The sequence below is a fragment of the Triturus cristatus genome, chromosome 7 (assembly GCF_964204655.1).
Source record: "Triturus cristatus chromosome 7, aTriCri1.1, whole genome shotgun sequence".
In the NCBI taxonomy this organism is placed as follows: Eukaryota; Metazoa; Chordata; class Amphibia; order Caudata; family Salamandridae; genus Triturus; species Triturus cristatus.
The window spans coordinates 1,768,647,180-1,768,665,550 of record NC_140590.1 but is presented as its reverse complement, the minus strand read 5'-3'; the positions used below and the strand labels follow the sequence as shown (position 1 = coordinate 1,768,665,550).

General features: G+C 46.6%; 1 protein-coding gene across 1 annotated transcript in view; it reads left to right on the top strand.

The window, feature by feature from the left end:
- The window catches only part of LOC146813030 (uncharacterized), a 128,137-nt gene that overhangs the window by 88,041 nt on the left and 21,725 nt on the right, over window positions 1-18,371 (top strand). Inside the window, exon 5 of the mRNA XM_085615249.1 lies at window positions 2,235-2,395. Within this exon, the coding sequence (XP_085471375.1) occupies window positions 2,235-2,395 (161 nt within the window). The remainder of the gene's footprint in view (window positions 1-2,234; window positions 2,396-18,371) is intronic.

The following is an 18,371-nucleotide window of genomic DNA, read 5'->3' as shown; positions in this document are numbered from 1 at the left end:
CTAACGCCACATTGCGTGAGATTATCGCTGGAAACGAAAATCTCCCGTTAGGCAGTTAGCGTGAGGATTTTTATCGCTGAGGAGATAAGCGTTGCTAATAGCACGCTATCTCAGCGATAAAAATCCACGTTACCCGGCAATAATTATCCTCACGCTAAGAGCGCTGAGCGATAATTATCGCCGGTTGTTGCCGATATGCCCCCAAGTTAGGAACACTCAGCCAATCAGAACACAGCATGCACACTACATGCAGTGATCACGCGCTCCCCATGCTGGACATCTTGGCATGTCACCACTAGGTCTGCAATGTGTCCACACAGGGTCGGGACCCACCTGCAAATCTTATCAAATGACCAGATTTATGACTCAGTGACTAGGCCTAGATTCCTGTTCTAAAATAAATGCACAAATGGCTTCATGACACCTTGTGAAATGTATAAAATGATGGCCAAAACCAACGTACTGTGAGCCAGTCTTCCCACCCTGACTCTGTTGCCTGCTCTCCCAGGCGCTGCGTTTAATGAAACCAATCTGTTCCCTTTTTGCCAAATGCCACTTGTCTTTCATTTTATTCATGTTAATTCATATTCAAGCAACATGACCACTATGAAAGACATAGTATTCCTAATCAAGAAAAATGCAGACATGATGCTGTGGAGAATTTATTTTTCATTTTTCAAAACAATCTTTTGCTTTTCAGATTTGTTTCTTAAAAACACTGCTGAACGGGGTGCAGGACATGGCAGCCATTCTGGCACTGCATTTGTGCCCAAAGTGCTCTGGCCTTGTCTGGGGAAGAACGTGTGGCGATCATTTCCCTGAATAGTGGCGCGGTTCTGCAATAATGGCAGTGGGCCTCTGAGGTCCCATTGGCTAGGCAGTTAATTCACAGACAGTTTTACAGGTGAACTTTAACTGCTGTCTTTCTGGAGAGTGAACATTGTTGCTTTCCTTGGGCCCAATCATGAACCACTGCGCCTGTTCTGCACAGAGCTCAGCGCCTGTTTTTATGCGTTTTCAATGTCTGAAGTGAGCACCTGTTTTTATGCGCTTTCAATGTCTGAAGTGCAGTCATTAAACCTGGCATTTCTTCGGGTTAAACCAAGATGTATAGGTGACACTGATTCCTACAGTGAGCAGTGTATGCCTCTTTCTGCTCCCAGTCATGTTGTCTGAAATTCAGGCCCTAATGTGGATTAAATCTGGTTAAATTAAAGCACTTAAGCTATTGTGAGCACATACAAACAGGAGCTGGGCTCTGCACTTCACCATGATCGTCCCCTGTAGTTTTCCTGCGGTGGCTCAAAGGAATATATTAGTAACTTGGGGGCATATTTACAACGAGGCGATAAAAAGTTATCGCCGCATTAGCGGCCTATTTCGGCCGAAAAGCGGCGATAATTTTATCGCTATATTAGCAAGGTCACGCTAACGCGTGAAACCTTGCTTTAGCGTGGGGATTTCTAACGCCCAGCTTTGCATCTCTAATGAGATGCAAAGTGGGCGTTCCTGACCTAATATGACAGGAGAAATGTCGCTAAGCGACATTTCTCCTATCATCAAGCCCCACGCTATGAAGCATAGCGTCACGAAAAGTAGCGATAACACCTGTTATCGCTACTTTCCTAACACCTGCTTCAGGACTGACTTAGCCATGATATCCTATGGAAGGTGGATATCATGGCTAAGTTTTTGAGTCCTTATCAACTAGCTAACGTGAGATTATCGCTGGGTTTCCAGTGATAATCTCACGTTAGCCAGTTAGCGCTAGGATTTTTATCGCCGATGAGATAAGCGTTGCTAATAGCACGCTATCTCAGCGATAAAAATCGTCGCTAGCCGGTGATAATTATCCGAGCGCTAAGTGCGCTCAGCGATAATTATCGTTGGTTGTTGTTGATATGCCCCAAGATTGTCTAGTCAGTGCCGCAAAACCTTCGGCCGTTTGCGCTTTATAAATAGCTACTCAACAGTTTTCTGGTTTCAACGCACTGTAAACAGCACTTTCATAGTAAACGTGCTGGATTCAGAAGGCTGAAAGGCCCGAGTCAGACCTGCAAGTGGCCGGCCCTGTGATCCACAAGCCAGACACAGATTTCTGCACTGAGCAGAAATGACCACCTCTTGGAAACCTATTGAGAGTCTGATGCACCTGACTGGGACACACTATTAATCTGTTTTTAATCAATAATTGAATTCCTAGAGAACTTCCATTTACATTCTTCTTCCATCAGGAGCTTATCCTACACCATCTTGTGCAGTGCACTGGCAGCAGCGTGGACGGAAGTGCTATTACTTCCCAGAAATAACAGATCGGAAGAACTGGAGCGCGAGCCATGAAGACTGCTCCTCCAGGGGCTCCCGTCTGGCGGTGATAGAGGACTGGGCAGAGCTGGTAAGTCATCAGTGATACAGGAGCAGACAAAGCTGGTAAGGCATCAGTGATACAGCACAAGACCGAGCTAGTAAGGATTCAGTGATACAGGAGCAGGCACAGCTGGTAAGGCATCAGTGATACAAGAGCAGGCAGAGCTGGTAAGGTATCAGTAATACAGGACCAGGCCGAGCTGGTAAGGCATCAGTAATACAGGAGCAGGCAGAGCTGGTAAGGCATCAGTGATACAGGAACACAAAGCTGGTAAGGCATCAGTGATGCAGGAGCAGGCAGAGCTGGCAAGGCATCAGTGATACAGGAGCAGGAAGAGCTGGTAAGGCATCAGTGATACAGGAGCAGGCAGAGCTGGTAAGGCTTCAGTAATACAGCAGAAGGCAGAGTAGGTAAGGCTTCAGTGATACAGAAGTAGGCAGAGCTGGTAAGGCACCGTGATACAGGGGCAAGGCATCAGTGATACAGAAGAAGGCAGATCTGGTAAGGCTTCAGTGATACAGGAGAAGGCAGCGCTGGTAAGGTTTCAGTGATCTAGGAGAAGGCAGAGCTGGTAAGGCATCAGTGATACAGGAGCAGGCAAGGCTTCAGTGATACAGGAGCAGGCATAGCTGGTAAGGCTTTAGTGATGTAGTAGAAGGCAGAGCTGGTAAGGCATCAGTGACACAGAAGCAGTCAGAGCCAGTAAGGAATCAGTGATGCAGGAGAAGGCAGAGCTGGTAAGGGTTCAGTGATACAGGAGAAGGCAGAGCTGGTAAGGCTTCAGTGATGCAGGAGAAGGCAGAGCTGGTAAGGTTTCAGTGATACAGGAGAAGGCAGAGCTGGTAAGGCTTCAGTGACATAGGAGCTTCAGAGTTGCCAAGGCATTATTGATGCAGGTGATTCAGGTCTAGATAGCCCTGGTAAGGTGTCAGTAATACTGGGCTCTTCATACAAGGTGCCGGAACAGCTATAAAACGGTTTTGCTTCACAGAACACCAACAACTAGGGTTAGGCTGTTTGAAAACAATGCTTTCTTTTAATGAAAATGAAATATTACAATTCAGGGCACTTAAGAGTGTGGACAAAGGAGAACATAAAGGTCAGACACTATTGAACGAGGGAGAGCCTAGGATGGTGACACGACATTAAGAGCAGGAAGATGTACATGGAGGAAGGAGGACTTTGCCGATATTGTAAAAATGAAGGTGAACACTAGTGAGATGATTCACTTGACTTTACTTAAAAGGTGTATGTAGTATTCACGGGGAAGAATATGGATGTGAGCATTCTGCGGAATGTGGTGGAGTCACCGTTGGAAAATTTATTGTTGAATGTAGGGACAGTTGAGCTGGCTTACTGGCGGTGAGACGATGTATTCAGTGGCAGCTCTGCATGCAATACAGTAATGCTAAAAACTATATCGTGTCCCATGTCTATGTGGAATAATATTACTACAACATTTGTCTGCTGCGTGTAAAGTGCATGAGCTGCCATAAGAACCCACATGTTACTGGAATTTGGATGCACAGGAGCCATTTACCACAAGACATTCACTTTGGAATTCAATACATTTGTTCTTACTTAGGGATATTTTAGTGATTAACTCTGGGATTCTGTCAGTACTAGCAGGTGTACAGCTGCCTTTGGAAGCTGCATCACAGTCAGTGAAGCCTCTGGGGTTTTTCAACATCTTTGCTTTGAACGTTCTATAGTTATGCCTTTTTTAAGTGGTTTACTTCCAGACCCCTCTGCATTCCAAACAACGCAACGTCAATGCTTTTTGAAGGTGTGATGCCGTTTATGCTGCCATTTTAGTTTTGGAGGCTTATCGACAGACAAGTCACGTGACCCAGTGACACAGTTCAGTAATTAAATGGCTACGTCAGGAAAATGGCAAGTTTCTAAATGTGGCCTTTTCAAAATTGTAATTTGAAATCCAACTCCATCATAAGAGAGGATTTTTCATTACAAGTCCAAAGACACCAAACATGAACTGGGTACATGTTCTCATCTGAAAATTATCATTTATTAAAATCCAATGTAATTGGGTAACTCCAGGGATATACTATAGGAGAGGAATACCTTGCAGTAGTGAAAAATGAATTTGAGAGTTTTTTACTATCAGGACATGTAAAACTTAAAACTTTTAAAATGCTGCACCCTGCCCTCTGGACACAGGTAGTGACACTCTACTAGGGGTAAACAAGTAAATTAAATATGCCAATTGGGTATAAGCCAATTCTACCATGTTTTAGGGCGAGAGCACAGACACTTTATCACTCACTGGTTTGCAGTGGTAAAGCGTGCAGAGTCCTAAAGTCAGCAAAACAGGAGGATGGAAGGCTAAGATTTAGGGGAGAACCAAAGCAAAGATGTCAGTTCTTACAGTCCTTATTGAGAAAGGAGAAAATTACAAAGTTTGTGCATTGCCTTCAAAGGATTTTTATTGAATTAAAATTTTTAGGAGAAAAATTAGAAATATTATGTATGTATTTGTTGTTCTTAAATTGCAATATCATTGATTCAACTGACATTTTAAAGAAGACAAATATCCCTTTTGATAGCACTGGTAGAGAAAGAAAGATTTGCATTCTATTTGTTGGGAAATTTTATCACAAACTGCAGAGATTATTTGCAAGCAGCTGAAAAAACAGGAAGGATGCCTTGAAGATTGGTGCATTTCTAGCGTTTATGTGGAAAGAGTCATTTGACTGTAATATCTTTGAGAGATGTTTTCCTTCAGCATAAGAATTGAAAAATATTGAAAGCCTTCTACATGAGTTAAGAAATAAGCCTGAATTTTCTTATTTCTCAGCAAATTGAATATAAGAAGATTAAATGCAGTTTATGAAAATAAAAATGTAAAATACAAAAATTTATTTGGGAACTTCATTTTTGTCCCACATAATTTTAAGCCTTGCCTCTGTGATTAAATCAATGCACAAATGGATTTTAGTTTGATTTTGAATTAGACATGATTTCCACAGCACCCTCACTTTAGCATTTCTCCATTACTCTTGTCAGGCTTTGACAAAGTTATATACCTCCTATTTGTGACATCCTCAAAGCCCGAGGTGGTGATTATAGACTTCTACGTCTCAGAAAAAGCCACGGGTCCGAGAAACTAAGAGAGGTCAGAGTTTATAGTGTAGTCCACTCAACCTCAGGTAGGGGGAAGTCCCTTTTCAGGACGGTTCCCCTCACACACCAAAGGTGTCATGCTTCATCATAGGGGTGTCTCCTCGCTTGAGAGTCAAAGTCTCTACGCGGGCTACAAACCCCTCTCTATGAGGGAGGAGCTCAGGGATGTTTTTGTTATGGTATGGCAGGTGTACTAAAAGCCTGTGTGAGCTTGGTGTGGTAAAAAAGTGCAGTGCTGGTGTATGTGTGGATTAGAACTGGCTACAGGGTTAGCTAAGCAGGCACTTTATTTTGCTACCCAGTGCCAGGATTAAAAACTAATGAAAATAGCTAGTCACACAGATATCGCTATTAGGAGCGTCTGTGTTGATATAAGACTAACATGTTTCGTCCTGAAGACCTGTTCAAGTGTTGCGGCCTTCTTCAGGGTCAGCTATGGAGCTACTGCAATTATAGGTGCTGTGCGCACACTGGTGAATAAACAATGTGCAATAAAAGGTGTTATACTGAACCTGTTGTGTAACTTTTCAGTATGTTCATTCCATAACCACTGTTGGTTATAGAGTTCACTACATCAGTTCTGGCATACTAGCCAAATGGTACGTGTGCCAATCCGCAACTTGCAGTATGTGGTCTGTGAAGGCGTCTGTCTGGAGAACACGGGTGAGGGAGATTGTTTGGTTGTCATATGTAGAGAAGACTTTTGAAATGTTAGGTATGAAACAATTACGTGTAAATCGATCTACTATTACTGTGAACGCAAAAAGAGATAGTAAAATGTAATTTCTTAGGTTATTGTATTAACAATTGGTTGAGGAAAGCACAAAGTGGGTCAGCCCTGGCACGATATGAATCATTGGTGGCAACAAATGAGATAGAACCATATTTAATTTGGGTAACAAATCCTTCTTACAGGCGGTATCTCTCCTTTTTTAGATTTAGCACGATTCATTTGTTGGTAGCCTTTCCCATCCACAATAGTTGGTCCCGTGATCAACCTCTTGAGGTGTCTGATGAATCATCCACACAGACCACATGCCATTGGATCCGGTTCTGTCCTTTGTATGAAGCACTAAGGCAACGGCCTCTAACACGTATTTAATGGAAGTTGAACGTTAAAATTAATTTGGAAGGGAGCTGATGCAATGTGTTTCTGATATAATGCACCAATGGTGCCTCTTCGAGAATTCCCATGAATGCCCACCAATATTTCAGATGTATATGGTGCAGTTGACAACTTTTGCCCATGTAAGAAATAGTCTCTTATCGGGAGATATTTTGCTGATAATTTGCAGATATCTGTAAAATTAAGTCGGCTTTTGAATACTAATATTAGAGCAGTTGCCTCCGTCAATCTAAAACTGCAATAATATAAGACAGTTTTTATGTTGTATTACAAACCCTTGCTCATTTCTAAGTGGGTAACATCTCGATCTTCTAGCAAGTCGTACTGCCCTAAATGTAAATTGTTCGCAGCAGATCTAAAGCACATGTTTTTGGACTGCCCAATGCTTAGGTTTGTTCTGGAATGATATATGTGCAACACTAGCTGTGAAATTTGGTCCAAGTTTCTAGCTTACAGAAAAGGAAATCCGCCTTGGGCTCAACCATGAGGCTACTAATTCTGAGAGGGCACTAGTCACTATTATTATAGTGTGTGCACATCTGTCTATTTCTAGAGCCCGGATAAATCCTATCAGTCCAAATGTCAAACAGGTTTGGACATTGCGTAGACAGGTGTTCCACTGCGAGTTAGCCCTAGCTAAGGCTAGAGGCCCCCACGCCTGCCATAGGTTTAACAGGGTCTGGGCTAGTCTGCAATGGGTATAGTCATACACCTATTATTATTATTATTTCATTTATTCGATCAATAGCATGATAATACAGACATATCATAAACACAGCACATATTAAAAAATCTCCTACATAATACATCGCTGATATATACAAGTCAAAATTTGCAGCATAGCTTCAGGCACATTATTGACGTTGATGCGGAAGTATCACTTTTTCCAGAATTAAGATAGAATAATGTAAAATGTAAAAGTATATGGAAGCAGTTTTATACCGATGAGAACTAAAAATATTTAGCTTACAAGAGTGCACTAGGGTCATGACCCTCACATGAGTTGCCCCCTACTTCAGTGAGAATGGATCGTTTGGCCGCCTTCGACCTCAACCACCAGGTGTATAAAAGATATCTAGATAAAGTAAAACAAGCCATTTGGTTGTGTCAGAGCTACAAGCACGCAAGGCTTTTGAGGGACAGGAAAATGACAACATCCGGCATGCTGGAACAATCCATTTGTTCCTCAGAGTATCATATACAGGGCAAAAGAACAAATAATGATCAATGGTTTCAACAGCAGAGTTACAGGACGGGCACGTAGAAGTAACGGTTGAATTTGACCACCTGCTTCTAATAGCGTTTAACGGTAGTGTGCCGAATCTGAACTGTATATAAAGTGCGCGTGCCTGCGATGGTTCTACATCGTCCATATAGTTTTCAAAATTAAAACTACTTTTAACATTTAAAAAATGTGTAGATAAAGTGCCTCGTGACCTAGATTCAGTGCAGTCCGAATTAACAAAATTCCAGTACATTGTTTTCAATTGGGGGATATAGCCCGTGGATCGTCCCACATGGTACCCAACCCAAGTTTAAAGAGCCACCCCTTGATTTTCCAAAACCGGGCCCGAGGCCGGATTACTTTTGGAGCGATAGTAATTCTTCCACAGCATCTTTTATGGGTATTTGGGGGTTGCTAGTCCAGAGTCATACTCAGAACAAAAGCACCCTCAGGATATTACAATGGGAGATCGATTTAAGCCCAAGGTTGAGACAGAGTGGCAGTAGGGGTGTGTTCTTTGGAATATTAAGAAGCTCTTAAAAATTTGTTTTCAGCAACTTCTAATTGTTTAATATCCTCAAGACCCCAGAGTTCTGCCCCGCAGAGTGCTGCTCCCAAACCTTTTGCCCCATGTATTTCCAACATGGGGGAGATAGGGCGAAACGTTGAACGTTTGGCTCTTTTCACTAATGCACAATCTACAAGTTGGAGTGCCAGGGCACTTTTCAGAATTTGAGGGAACCATGCCAGGTTGTCACTAATTCTAATGCCTAGATAATCAAAGGCACTAACCTGCTCTAATGGTTGGCCTTCCAACAGCACTTTCCCCTTGGCAGTTTTATAGGGGTTGAAAGTCATGTATTTGGTTTTCGTGGAGTTAAGCCCCTGGATTTGCAAGCGTACGAAAATTTAGTTAAAACATTCTTGGGGTTTTAGATAACAATAACGTATCATCAGCAAACAAAAGTGAAGGAATTTGCTTGCCTCCCAATTTTGGTGGTTCACCTCCATAGTCGTACAACTCATTTATTAGCTCGTTCATAAAAAGGGTAAATATAGTTGGGCCAGCACGCACCCCTGGCACACTCCTTTCCCAATTAAAATATTTCCAGTCAAACTCCCATCTTGAGCCCATCTGACTCTGACATGGTTCTTGTGGTGTAACCTGATTAGGAGGTGAAGTAGGGCGGGGGAAAGCCCATGTTTCTCAGGGTAGATTAGAGTCTAGTCAAAGGCTGTTTTGAGGTCGACAAATACTACATAAAGGTGGCCTTTGTTAAATTTAACCTCTTTCCAGATGAGCATTAAAAAATGAAACACTTGATCCAGAGTGGTGGTGGCAGCTCTGAACCCCGCCTGCAAGTGCGAAATTTTCAATGTGTGTTAAAATAAGTTTGCAAAGATTTTTTGGGAGACATCTATCAGACTAATTGGCCTATAGTTGGCAGGGCCCCCTTTGTCCCCTTTTTTACAAATTGGGATTATTTCAGCTCTCTTCAATGTAGCCGGGATCACACCTCCACGGCCAATGGCATTAAAACTGAATGTAGCAATGGGGCCCAGATGCTGGGTTCAGATTTATACAGATCTCCAGGGAGTCTATCTAACCCTGGGGTGTTGCCAGATTGAAGGGAAGTAATGCATGACTTTCTTCCAAAAGAGAAAAACTCAATTCATCATTATAGACATATACGTCATTGCAAACCCTGGGTTCCTTCCCTGTACCTCCTTCGTCCACACCGTCCTCCTCAGAGTATAGTGCCTGGAAGAATTCTTCCCAGATATGGGGCTGTAAGTGGAAATCGTTTTCATCTACCTGGTGGATAACCCCCTTAGAGAAGAGATGCCAGAATAGCTGGCAATCCTTTAGCCTAGATGCTTCAACTAGGGTACGCCAGCTCTCTGTTTCCCAATCACATTTGGCTTCCCTTTGGATGGTCTTATTGGACTTCCTTTTAATTTGTATCTTAGACCTAATCCCCTCCTTTACTGCCTCCATGAGTTCTGCTCTTGACTTCCTGCATTCCTTATTGTACCAGGCAGCGTTTGAACGCTTTCGTGGAAGTGTCCCTCCATAGATTCTAAAATAGGGCGAGATATTATTCGAGAGATCCTGGTAGCTGGCTAGGATAACATCATTATTTAAGGTGGTGTTAGACGTCTTCACTAAAAATTGCACCACCTCTTTGTAAACTTCCGGAAGAAGCTTACCATCAGCAATTGCATTAGCCCACTTAATTCTCCTATTGTTGTTAGTTGTTACTACGTGAGCCCTAGGTAGAGTTTGCTGTGACTTTAGAACCGGTAACCCCAAAAAGCTTAACATTAGGGCATTGTGGTTGCTATCATTTCGGGGGAGAATGGCCATATCTCTTACTTGTGGCCAAAGATCGAGATCAACCAAGATGTAGTCTATTCTACTCCTAGGGCTCCCCATCTTAAATGTATCGTCAGCACTAGGGCCTGAGATGGTCCTCCCATTACATGCCCGCACCCCCTGGGCTATAGTCAGCGATAGGACTTGCTGCGCCACACAAGTAGATCTTGTAAGTGTTGGGATTTGGAGCCTGTTGATACCTCTCACTTCTTCCTCCTCCCGAACTAAATCCTGCACATAATCCACAGGCTCAAATGTGGTATTAAAATCTCCGGCTATAATGAGGGGGCATTCATTATTATCTGTTGCAATGTAATTTATTAGCATTGTCATGGTGTCTGAGGATTTGTGTGGGCTTTTAAACCTATTATAAATGTTAAAAATCCTAACATGGAAATCCCCTTTAAGCGAAGCCATGTCAATGGCCAGAATGTCCTGGGAGTCTAAATCTAAGCGCTTTATTTTACATGTGAGTGTTGATTTGCCCCAAACCAGCATGCCTCCTGCAGCTCTGCCAGATGATGATTGCTTTGCTTCTATACTAAAGGAGGTGAAGCCCACCCTGTAGATCGGTTCAATAGCCCAGGTTTCTTGAAAGAGAAACATGTGACAATTATCCACAAGTGTAACCCACTCAGGGTTATTGAGTTTAGAACATAGCTCTGCAACATTCCAGGAGAGGATATACAGCTGCTGATCAGTAGAGGACCCTCCCTTACATGAGTGACTTAGATCGGGGGTGGCCCTTGTTGTGGGTGTGGTGTTTGCCCTGCTGTCAGATGGACTAGCTGGGGTGGAGCTCTTTGGTGTATTAGGGAGGGAGAAAATATGTGCCTCCATAGGCAGACCGGTCCGAGTGGGACCCTGAGGTGTCACGGGGACTTCGTTACAAGGCTCCATTCAATCTAGTTTGTCCATGACTGATAGCGCCTCATATCAATTGCTGATTTCAATAGGAAATTGTGCCTTTTTGAACTGGTCGAGACTACTTGGTCCGGGATTTTGTGCATACGGTGGGAGGATAGGTGTAAGGAGTCTGTTAAAAAAAAAAAACAGTGGCGGGGCGTGGCTGGGCAAGATAGCCGAATGGACGTAAACCATTTCGGCTCCCGTGCTTCGCTGGTGTTCCGGACCTGATTCAGCTGCAAATTTCCACCCTACCTGCCCAGAAAATGATCCCCTGATGTCCTGCGGTCTGGAGCGGAGGGGGAGCCGGTGATCGCCCATACAGCATGCATCTGGGAGCCGCGAGGAGTCCTCACCGGGGAGGCAGACACGCAGCTTAACATGTTGGCCGTCGGCTTTCCCGATGAGTGAGACGTGGGCCCTGTGATTCATAGCGCCACCCACAGCGGGGGGCCGGGCGGAGCGCTTCCTGAGGCCTGACTTCACCGCCCGCGGGCACGTCTGGATTCTTGCTGCAGCATTTGGGGCTCGGAGGTGAGCATTCTGCTTGGGGGCCTGGCGAGCGGTGCAACGCTGCATCGGCCCCGCATTTCTCAGGAGGCTGCAAGACCCGGGCGGTACGGCTGGTCGGAGGACCCCCGGGGGGTGAAATCCTGCCCGAAGGTGGTGGTCTGCGGAGGTGCTCCATATAAAGGGGGAAATTAGGCTGGCTGACTCCCCTGATGTTCTAATACGCCCCGCCTGACCTTAAGATGGTGGCCTAAGTCAGAACAGGCACCATTTCCTCATCTGCTGCCCATTGTGAATCGATGGAGCTGACCTTGGGGTGTACCAGAGTCTCTTCTACTCGGCCCTAGAAGCTACTTTCCAGGACACCGTGGCTTTCTACAGAGGGGACGACTGGTATCTGGGTAGCAAATTAATCAGCCTCGAGGTGCACTGCGAATTTGAAGGCAGGCCTGACTGTCGCCCCCCCTTTTTACTGAGGCCTCCGCCTGCCGCCTGTTTGGCCCACATGTGCATTTAGCTAAGCACCGGCTGGTTACGCCTGGAATACGCCTGGTAGCTCATCCAGAGCAGGGGACACCTCCCCCCAGCAATTCTTGACTGTGCGGTGCTCGAGTTGGGGCTCTGTGGCTTGCTGTCTAAACCTTATTGGTCTACATGTTGCCGGTCACCTTGGTGTGAGCGCAGAGATGCGGAGCCTGATCACCCACACTTGCCGAGCTCCCCTGGACTACGGTGTCGCTGTTGTCTACTGTACCAACCCTTCAACACCAGGCCAGAGGAGAACAAGTGGGGGTAGCCCCTATGCCGCCAAAGAAGATGATAGCTAGAGCGTTGACTAAGGTCTCGAGCTTCTTTTCGCCAGCAGACAAGCAACGGGCTTCGGATTCGCGATGGGGAGACCTCCGATATGGCCCTCAGCAAGGAAGTTTTGATGTCCTCATTGAGAGACTTTAAAGCAGAACTGCAAAGGGAGCTGAGTCAAGACATCCAAACCTCCATTGATCTTGACTCAGAGTGCACTAGGGTGATTGACCTCGAGACTTGCACCCAGGAAACAGATAAGCGAACCTCTGCGCTACACAACACGGTACTTACACTCCAGGACCAACTCCTCCAAACCCAGTTAAAAGCGGATGACTTGGAAAACAGGGCTCGATGGGATAACATAGGGATCCGGGACCTTAGGGAGGGGGCAGAAGGGCCGGACCTGGAGGCCTTCCTGGAGGGCCTTTTTGCGGATATCCTCAGCCCACAGACACTCAAGGTCAAGCTCGAGAGGGTGCACCGGGTCGTAAACCTAGTGGCGGTGGGATAACATAAGGATCCGGGACCTTAGGGAGGGGGCAGAAGGGCCGCACCTGGCGGCCTTCCTGGAGGGCCTTTTTGCGGAGATCCTCAGCCCACAGACACTCAAGGTCAAGCTCGAGAGGTCAGAAACCTAGTGGTGGGGGACAACAGAGGCCGAGAGATGTCCTTGCGAAATTCCACTCCTACAAAGTGAAGGAAGCAGTACTCCTGGCGGCTCGAAAGAAAGGCACAGTATCCTTTCAGGGCCACTCTTGCACCATCTACCAGGATTTATCCCCTGCAATAGACGGCAACAATTCCGGCCAATCACCACTAAGTTACGCGAGGACAAGGTCAGATATCGTTGGACCTATCCTTTCCGCTTAAGCTTTGAATACCATAATAAACAGAGACGTGGTTGATCTGAAGGAAGGATTTGACTTGTTGGGTCTCCCAGTCAACAAGCTTGAATGCTCACAGGGTGCTTCGCGAGGCGCACGGCAGGCTAGCTCCCCCACCACACAGTGGTCCACGAGCTCCAGAGGAAACCACAAGTAACTTGGACTTTTCCTATGCCTCTACCGCATTTACTATCCTGGAGGAATCTTGGAGGGAGGTCTTTGCTAGGTCACGGTGACTCTACAGATCAGGGGAGGCCTTGAACTTCAAACTAGTGACGCACCTGTGTGCTCCGCGCTCACCTTGGGGACTTTACAACTGCGGGTTGGTTCTCTACGACTTCATCGCTACCACCTTCTGACTGCCGCTAGATACATGACCAGGAGATGCGCTTTGATTCAGTTGAGGGGTGCACCACTGGTAAACTCTTGTTTCCCCTTAGAGGAGAACTGTACACCGGGGATCGGGAGGCTGATATCTGGGCCCTTGAGATGGTGGGGAGAGGAGACACGGCTCCAATGGTAATCACAGTCGGCTCCTGGAATGTCAAAGGCCTCAACTTGCCCCAAAAAAGACAAAAGGTCTGGAAATTTCTCTCTGATCACCACCTAGACATAATAGCTCTGCAGGAGACTCATCTGCCCAGAGCGGAGGAGTCCTGCTTTCATCACAAAAGTTACCCCTTAACATATCGAGCATCTGCACTCACTAAACACCGGGGGACTGCACTCCTTTTTCACACGTCTACGAAATTTCAACCCACCGATACCAAATCAGACAAGGAGGGCCGATGGGTAATGGTCAAAGGCGTTCTGAAGGGTAGGCTATGCACATTCATTGCTGCATATGCACCAAACACCGGTCAGGCAGCTTTCCTACAAATGCTCTTGGGGAGGATTCAGGACTTTGAGGAGGGACCGACGCTTTTACTGTGGGGTTTTACCCTCACATCGGAGGCGGACTTCGATAGCACACATACACATCGCCAGAAGTCTGGCATCTTCTCCAGAGGCTAAACAACAGATACACAACATGGTCCTTCGGGATGTCTGGCGGACACTCTATCCTCAGACACAGGACTACACCTTCTATTCTAATGTGCACCGTAGATATTCCAGGCTCGACTATATATTCATTAGCCAAAACTTAATGGGAGCTAAGATCTTCCCACTCTCAGTGTCCGTCCATGGTCTCATTTCAATCTGTCTTACTTGGGGCAAATCGGCCTCCACATCTCCCAAGTGGTGTTTTCCAGCCTCCCTCACGAGGGACAGGGTACTCTGTTCAGAATTAAGAGATACGATCACAAATTTTTTCTCCAGGAATGTGCCCAAAGCCACCTCCGTGTTCAATAATTGGGACGTCTTCAAGATGGTTTTTAGGGGCCGCTGTATTGCTCTTAACTCTGAGTTAAATAAATGTCGGACCAAAGAGAGAGTGGATCTAGAAGCCGAATTGTCTGTAGCGGAAACAGCCCATAAAAACAAACCCACTAGAGAGTCTCTGCACACGCTCACTGCATTGAGGGGGAAATTTCAGACTATATATATAACAATCGGGCGGAGTACACTCTACTGAAACTACGTCAACTTTCCTACGCCCAAGGCAACAAGATAGGTAGGCATTTGGCTCAACAATTGAAAGAAAAGCGAGAGCGGGAATATTTCGGTGGCATACTGAATGGACAGGGGGTACTGACTCATAAAGACGCCAAGAAGGCTGATGCTTTTGTCGCCATTTATGGCCACCTGTATGTGGGGAAACTGCGGGACAGGGATGCACAACGTAACTATCTACGGACACTGCAACTCCACCAGGTCTCTCCAGACTGGAATGACAGGCTAATGGCCTTTATAGCGGCCGGGGAAGTGGCTCTAGCCATCAAATCCCTCAAACTCCAGAAAACCCCAGGCCCCTATGGGTACACGGCCCAATTTTACAAAAATGTCGCTCCTGAACTCGTACCTCTACTTACTCACCTTTTCAATGCCATGGCTGAGGCAGGTACGGTTACCCCCTCGATGGCGGAAGCTGTGATCACAGTTATTCAGAAATCAGGGAAGAATCCGCAGATGTGCACTTCGTACCACCCTATCGCCCTTCTTAACCTAGATGCGAAATTGTATTCCTCTATCCTCGTGGCCCGACTGAACGACCTCATGCCGATTCTCATCCACCCGGACCAGTCTGGATTTATTAAAGGCCGGCAGACCCATGATAACACCAGACGTATCATCCACCTAATCGAAAAAGCCAATAAGAAACAGATTCCGGCGGTGCTGATGGAGTTAGATGCCGAGAAGGCATTCGATAGGGTGGATTGGGCGTTTCTTTTTACTACACTCACATCTTTTGAGTTTGCAGACAAATTTATTATTGTGGTGCAGGCCAATTATGTCCAGCCACGCTTAAGAGTCCAGGTAAAGGGGATCTGGTTAGCCCCCTTTCCCCTGACTAGGGGTACTCGACAGGAGTGCTCTCTGTCGCCCCTTCTATTTGCCCTCAGCCAGGCGCGCAACACCCATTGGACTCAAAGGGCTTCAGCCCCCCCCGTCGTGTGTGGTAGCCCGGGATGAGACACCTTCCCGGGCAAAAAAACAGCCGCGCCCGAGCACTTTACAGGTCTTTAAAAGACCATTTGCATGTTAATGAGGCCTCGCTGATGTTTCACCCCTTCTAAGAGCCCCTGCAGCTCCACTCTGCCTATTGCTTAAAGTTCAGCCCCCCCCGAAATTTTTGCTCAGCCCCCCCCAAAATTTGGCTCTAGTTGCGCCTCTGCCCTCAGCATAGAGCCGCTAGCCATGGCCATTCGCGCCGCACAAGAGGTCCCTTTTAGTGGAGAAATGCATAAAATATCCCTTTTTGCGGACGATGTGCTCTTATCACTCACGGAGGTAGCCACCTCTCTCCCTGCGCTCCAAATGGCACTCACACGCTTTGAACTGGTGGCAGGCTTCAGGGTAAATATAGACAAATCCTACATTCTGAACCTTTCAATCCCTGCGGCCGAAGTTGAGATGCTCCGGTCATGTACACTACTACGCTGGACTTACCTGCCTCTCCAATATCTGGGAGTGCATCTGACGTCCCGGGTAGAGGAGCTCTATAGAGCTAACTTCCCCCCTGCTCTTTTAAAACTTCAGGCGGATCTTACATGATGGAAGCCACTCTTCAACTTGTGGCTTGGCCGCATCCATGCAGTTAAAATGACACTACTTCCTAAACTCATGTATCTCTTTCAGGCTCTCCCTGTTGAGCTTGACAAGGGTTTTCTCCCTAAATTAAAATCTATGGTACTACGGTTCATTTGATAGGGAGGACGTGCGTGGTTCTCCTTTTCCATCTTGAGGAGATCACGGGGGAGGGAGGGGCGGGCCTCCTGGATTTTGCTTTGTATTACAAGGCAGCTCAATTGTGTCTGGTGACTGAATGGGCCAAATGGGAGTCGAAGATGCATTGGCTGCATATGGATAGGGCGGTGGCAGGGAGGTCGATTTGGGACCTCATATGGAGACCCTAGAGGGACAGACCAGAGAATGTCTATGTTAGCATCTCTACTCGAACTACCCTAAAAGTTTGGGACCCTATATCACATAACGCCCAGTGGACTACGTTTCCGTCACCATACACACCAATTCACTTTAATCTGGCCTTCCCTGCGGCACTACAGGAAGAACCCTTTGACCAATGGAGAGAAGGAGGATGTAGAGCACTGACACACCTATTCCATAACTATGACATTCTTTCTTTTGACAGCTGTAAGAGGGACTATGGGTTGTGGCCTGCTGAATATTACCACTGCCTTTAACTGAAACATTGGGCGCTCACACCTCATATCCACGAAGCGGCCACTCGCCCTCTCACGAAATTTGAAAAATATGTGCAAACTGTGGACTTCATGAAAGGTGTAATTTCATATCATTATAATTATCCTCTCACCACTATACATACCTTGAGGCCTCGCTACATGTACATGTGGGAGGGTATCTCACAACGTGACATTCCGGATAGAGAGTGGGCGGGACTCTGGTCTGATATCGCGAAATTCAACCATTCCATGGAACTAAGGGAGGCTCACTTAACCCCTTCGATGCTCATGACGGAATGGTTCCGTCATGAGCATCGGTGCCCCTGTGCTCATGACCGAACCATTCCGTCATGAGCTCAGGGGCACGAAATCCCTCTGCTGCAGACAGCAGAGGGATTTCTATTACTCCCCTGTGACCTTGGGAGCTGGGGAAGAGCTTCCCCAGCTCCCAAGGCCCCTCCCTGGTTTCTGTGCAATCATGATCAGCTTGCACGTCGCGCTGTCGTCATTGCACAGAAACCGAAACTGAAAAGAGCCCCAATCTGCCCCACCGGGGGGGCAAAAAGCCCACTAGACGCCAGGGATTTTTTTGGGGCAAATTTGAATTAGGGTGGGAGTTGCCCAAAACGGGCATGCCCATACCCCACCCCCTCCCCGCAAAAATTACAGCCTTCCTGCCCCCCAGGGGACAGATGGGGCAATAGCCCCCAATCTGCCCCACCAGGCAGACAAAAAGCCCACTAGACGCCAGGGTTTTCTTTGGGCAAATTCTAATTAGGGTGCAGGCAGTAGCATGGCCGTTTTAGGCAGCCCCCACCCTAATTAAAATTTGCCCAAAAAACTCCCTGGCATCTAGTGGACTTTCTACCTCCCCTGGGGGGGCAGATGGGGACATTAGCCCCCAATCTGCCTCCCAGGGGGCAAAAAGCCCACTAGACGCCAGGGATTTTTTTGGCAAATTTTAATTAGGGTGGGGGCATTGGCATACCCGTTTTGGGCTGCCCCCACCCTAATTAAAATGTGCCCAAAAACTCCTTGGCATCTAGTGGACTTTCTGCCCCCCTGGGGGGCAGATGGGAGCATTTGCCCCCAATCTGCCCCCCGGAGGGGCAAAAAGCCCACTAGATGCCAGGGACTTTTTGGGCAAATTTTAATTAGGGTGGGGACATTGGCATGCCCGTTTTGGGCAGCCCCCACCCTAATATAAATTTGCCCAAAAAACTC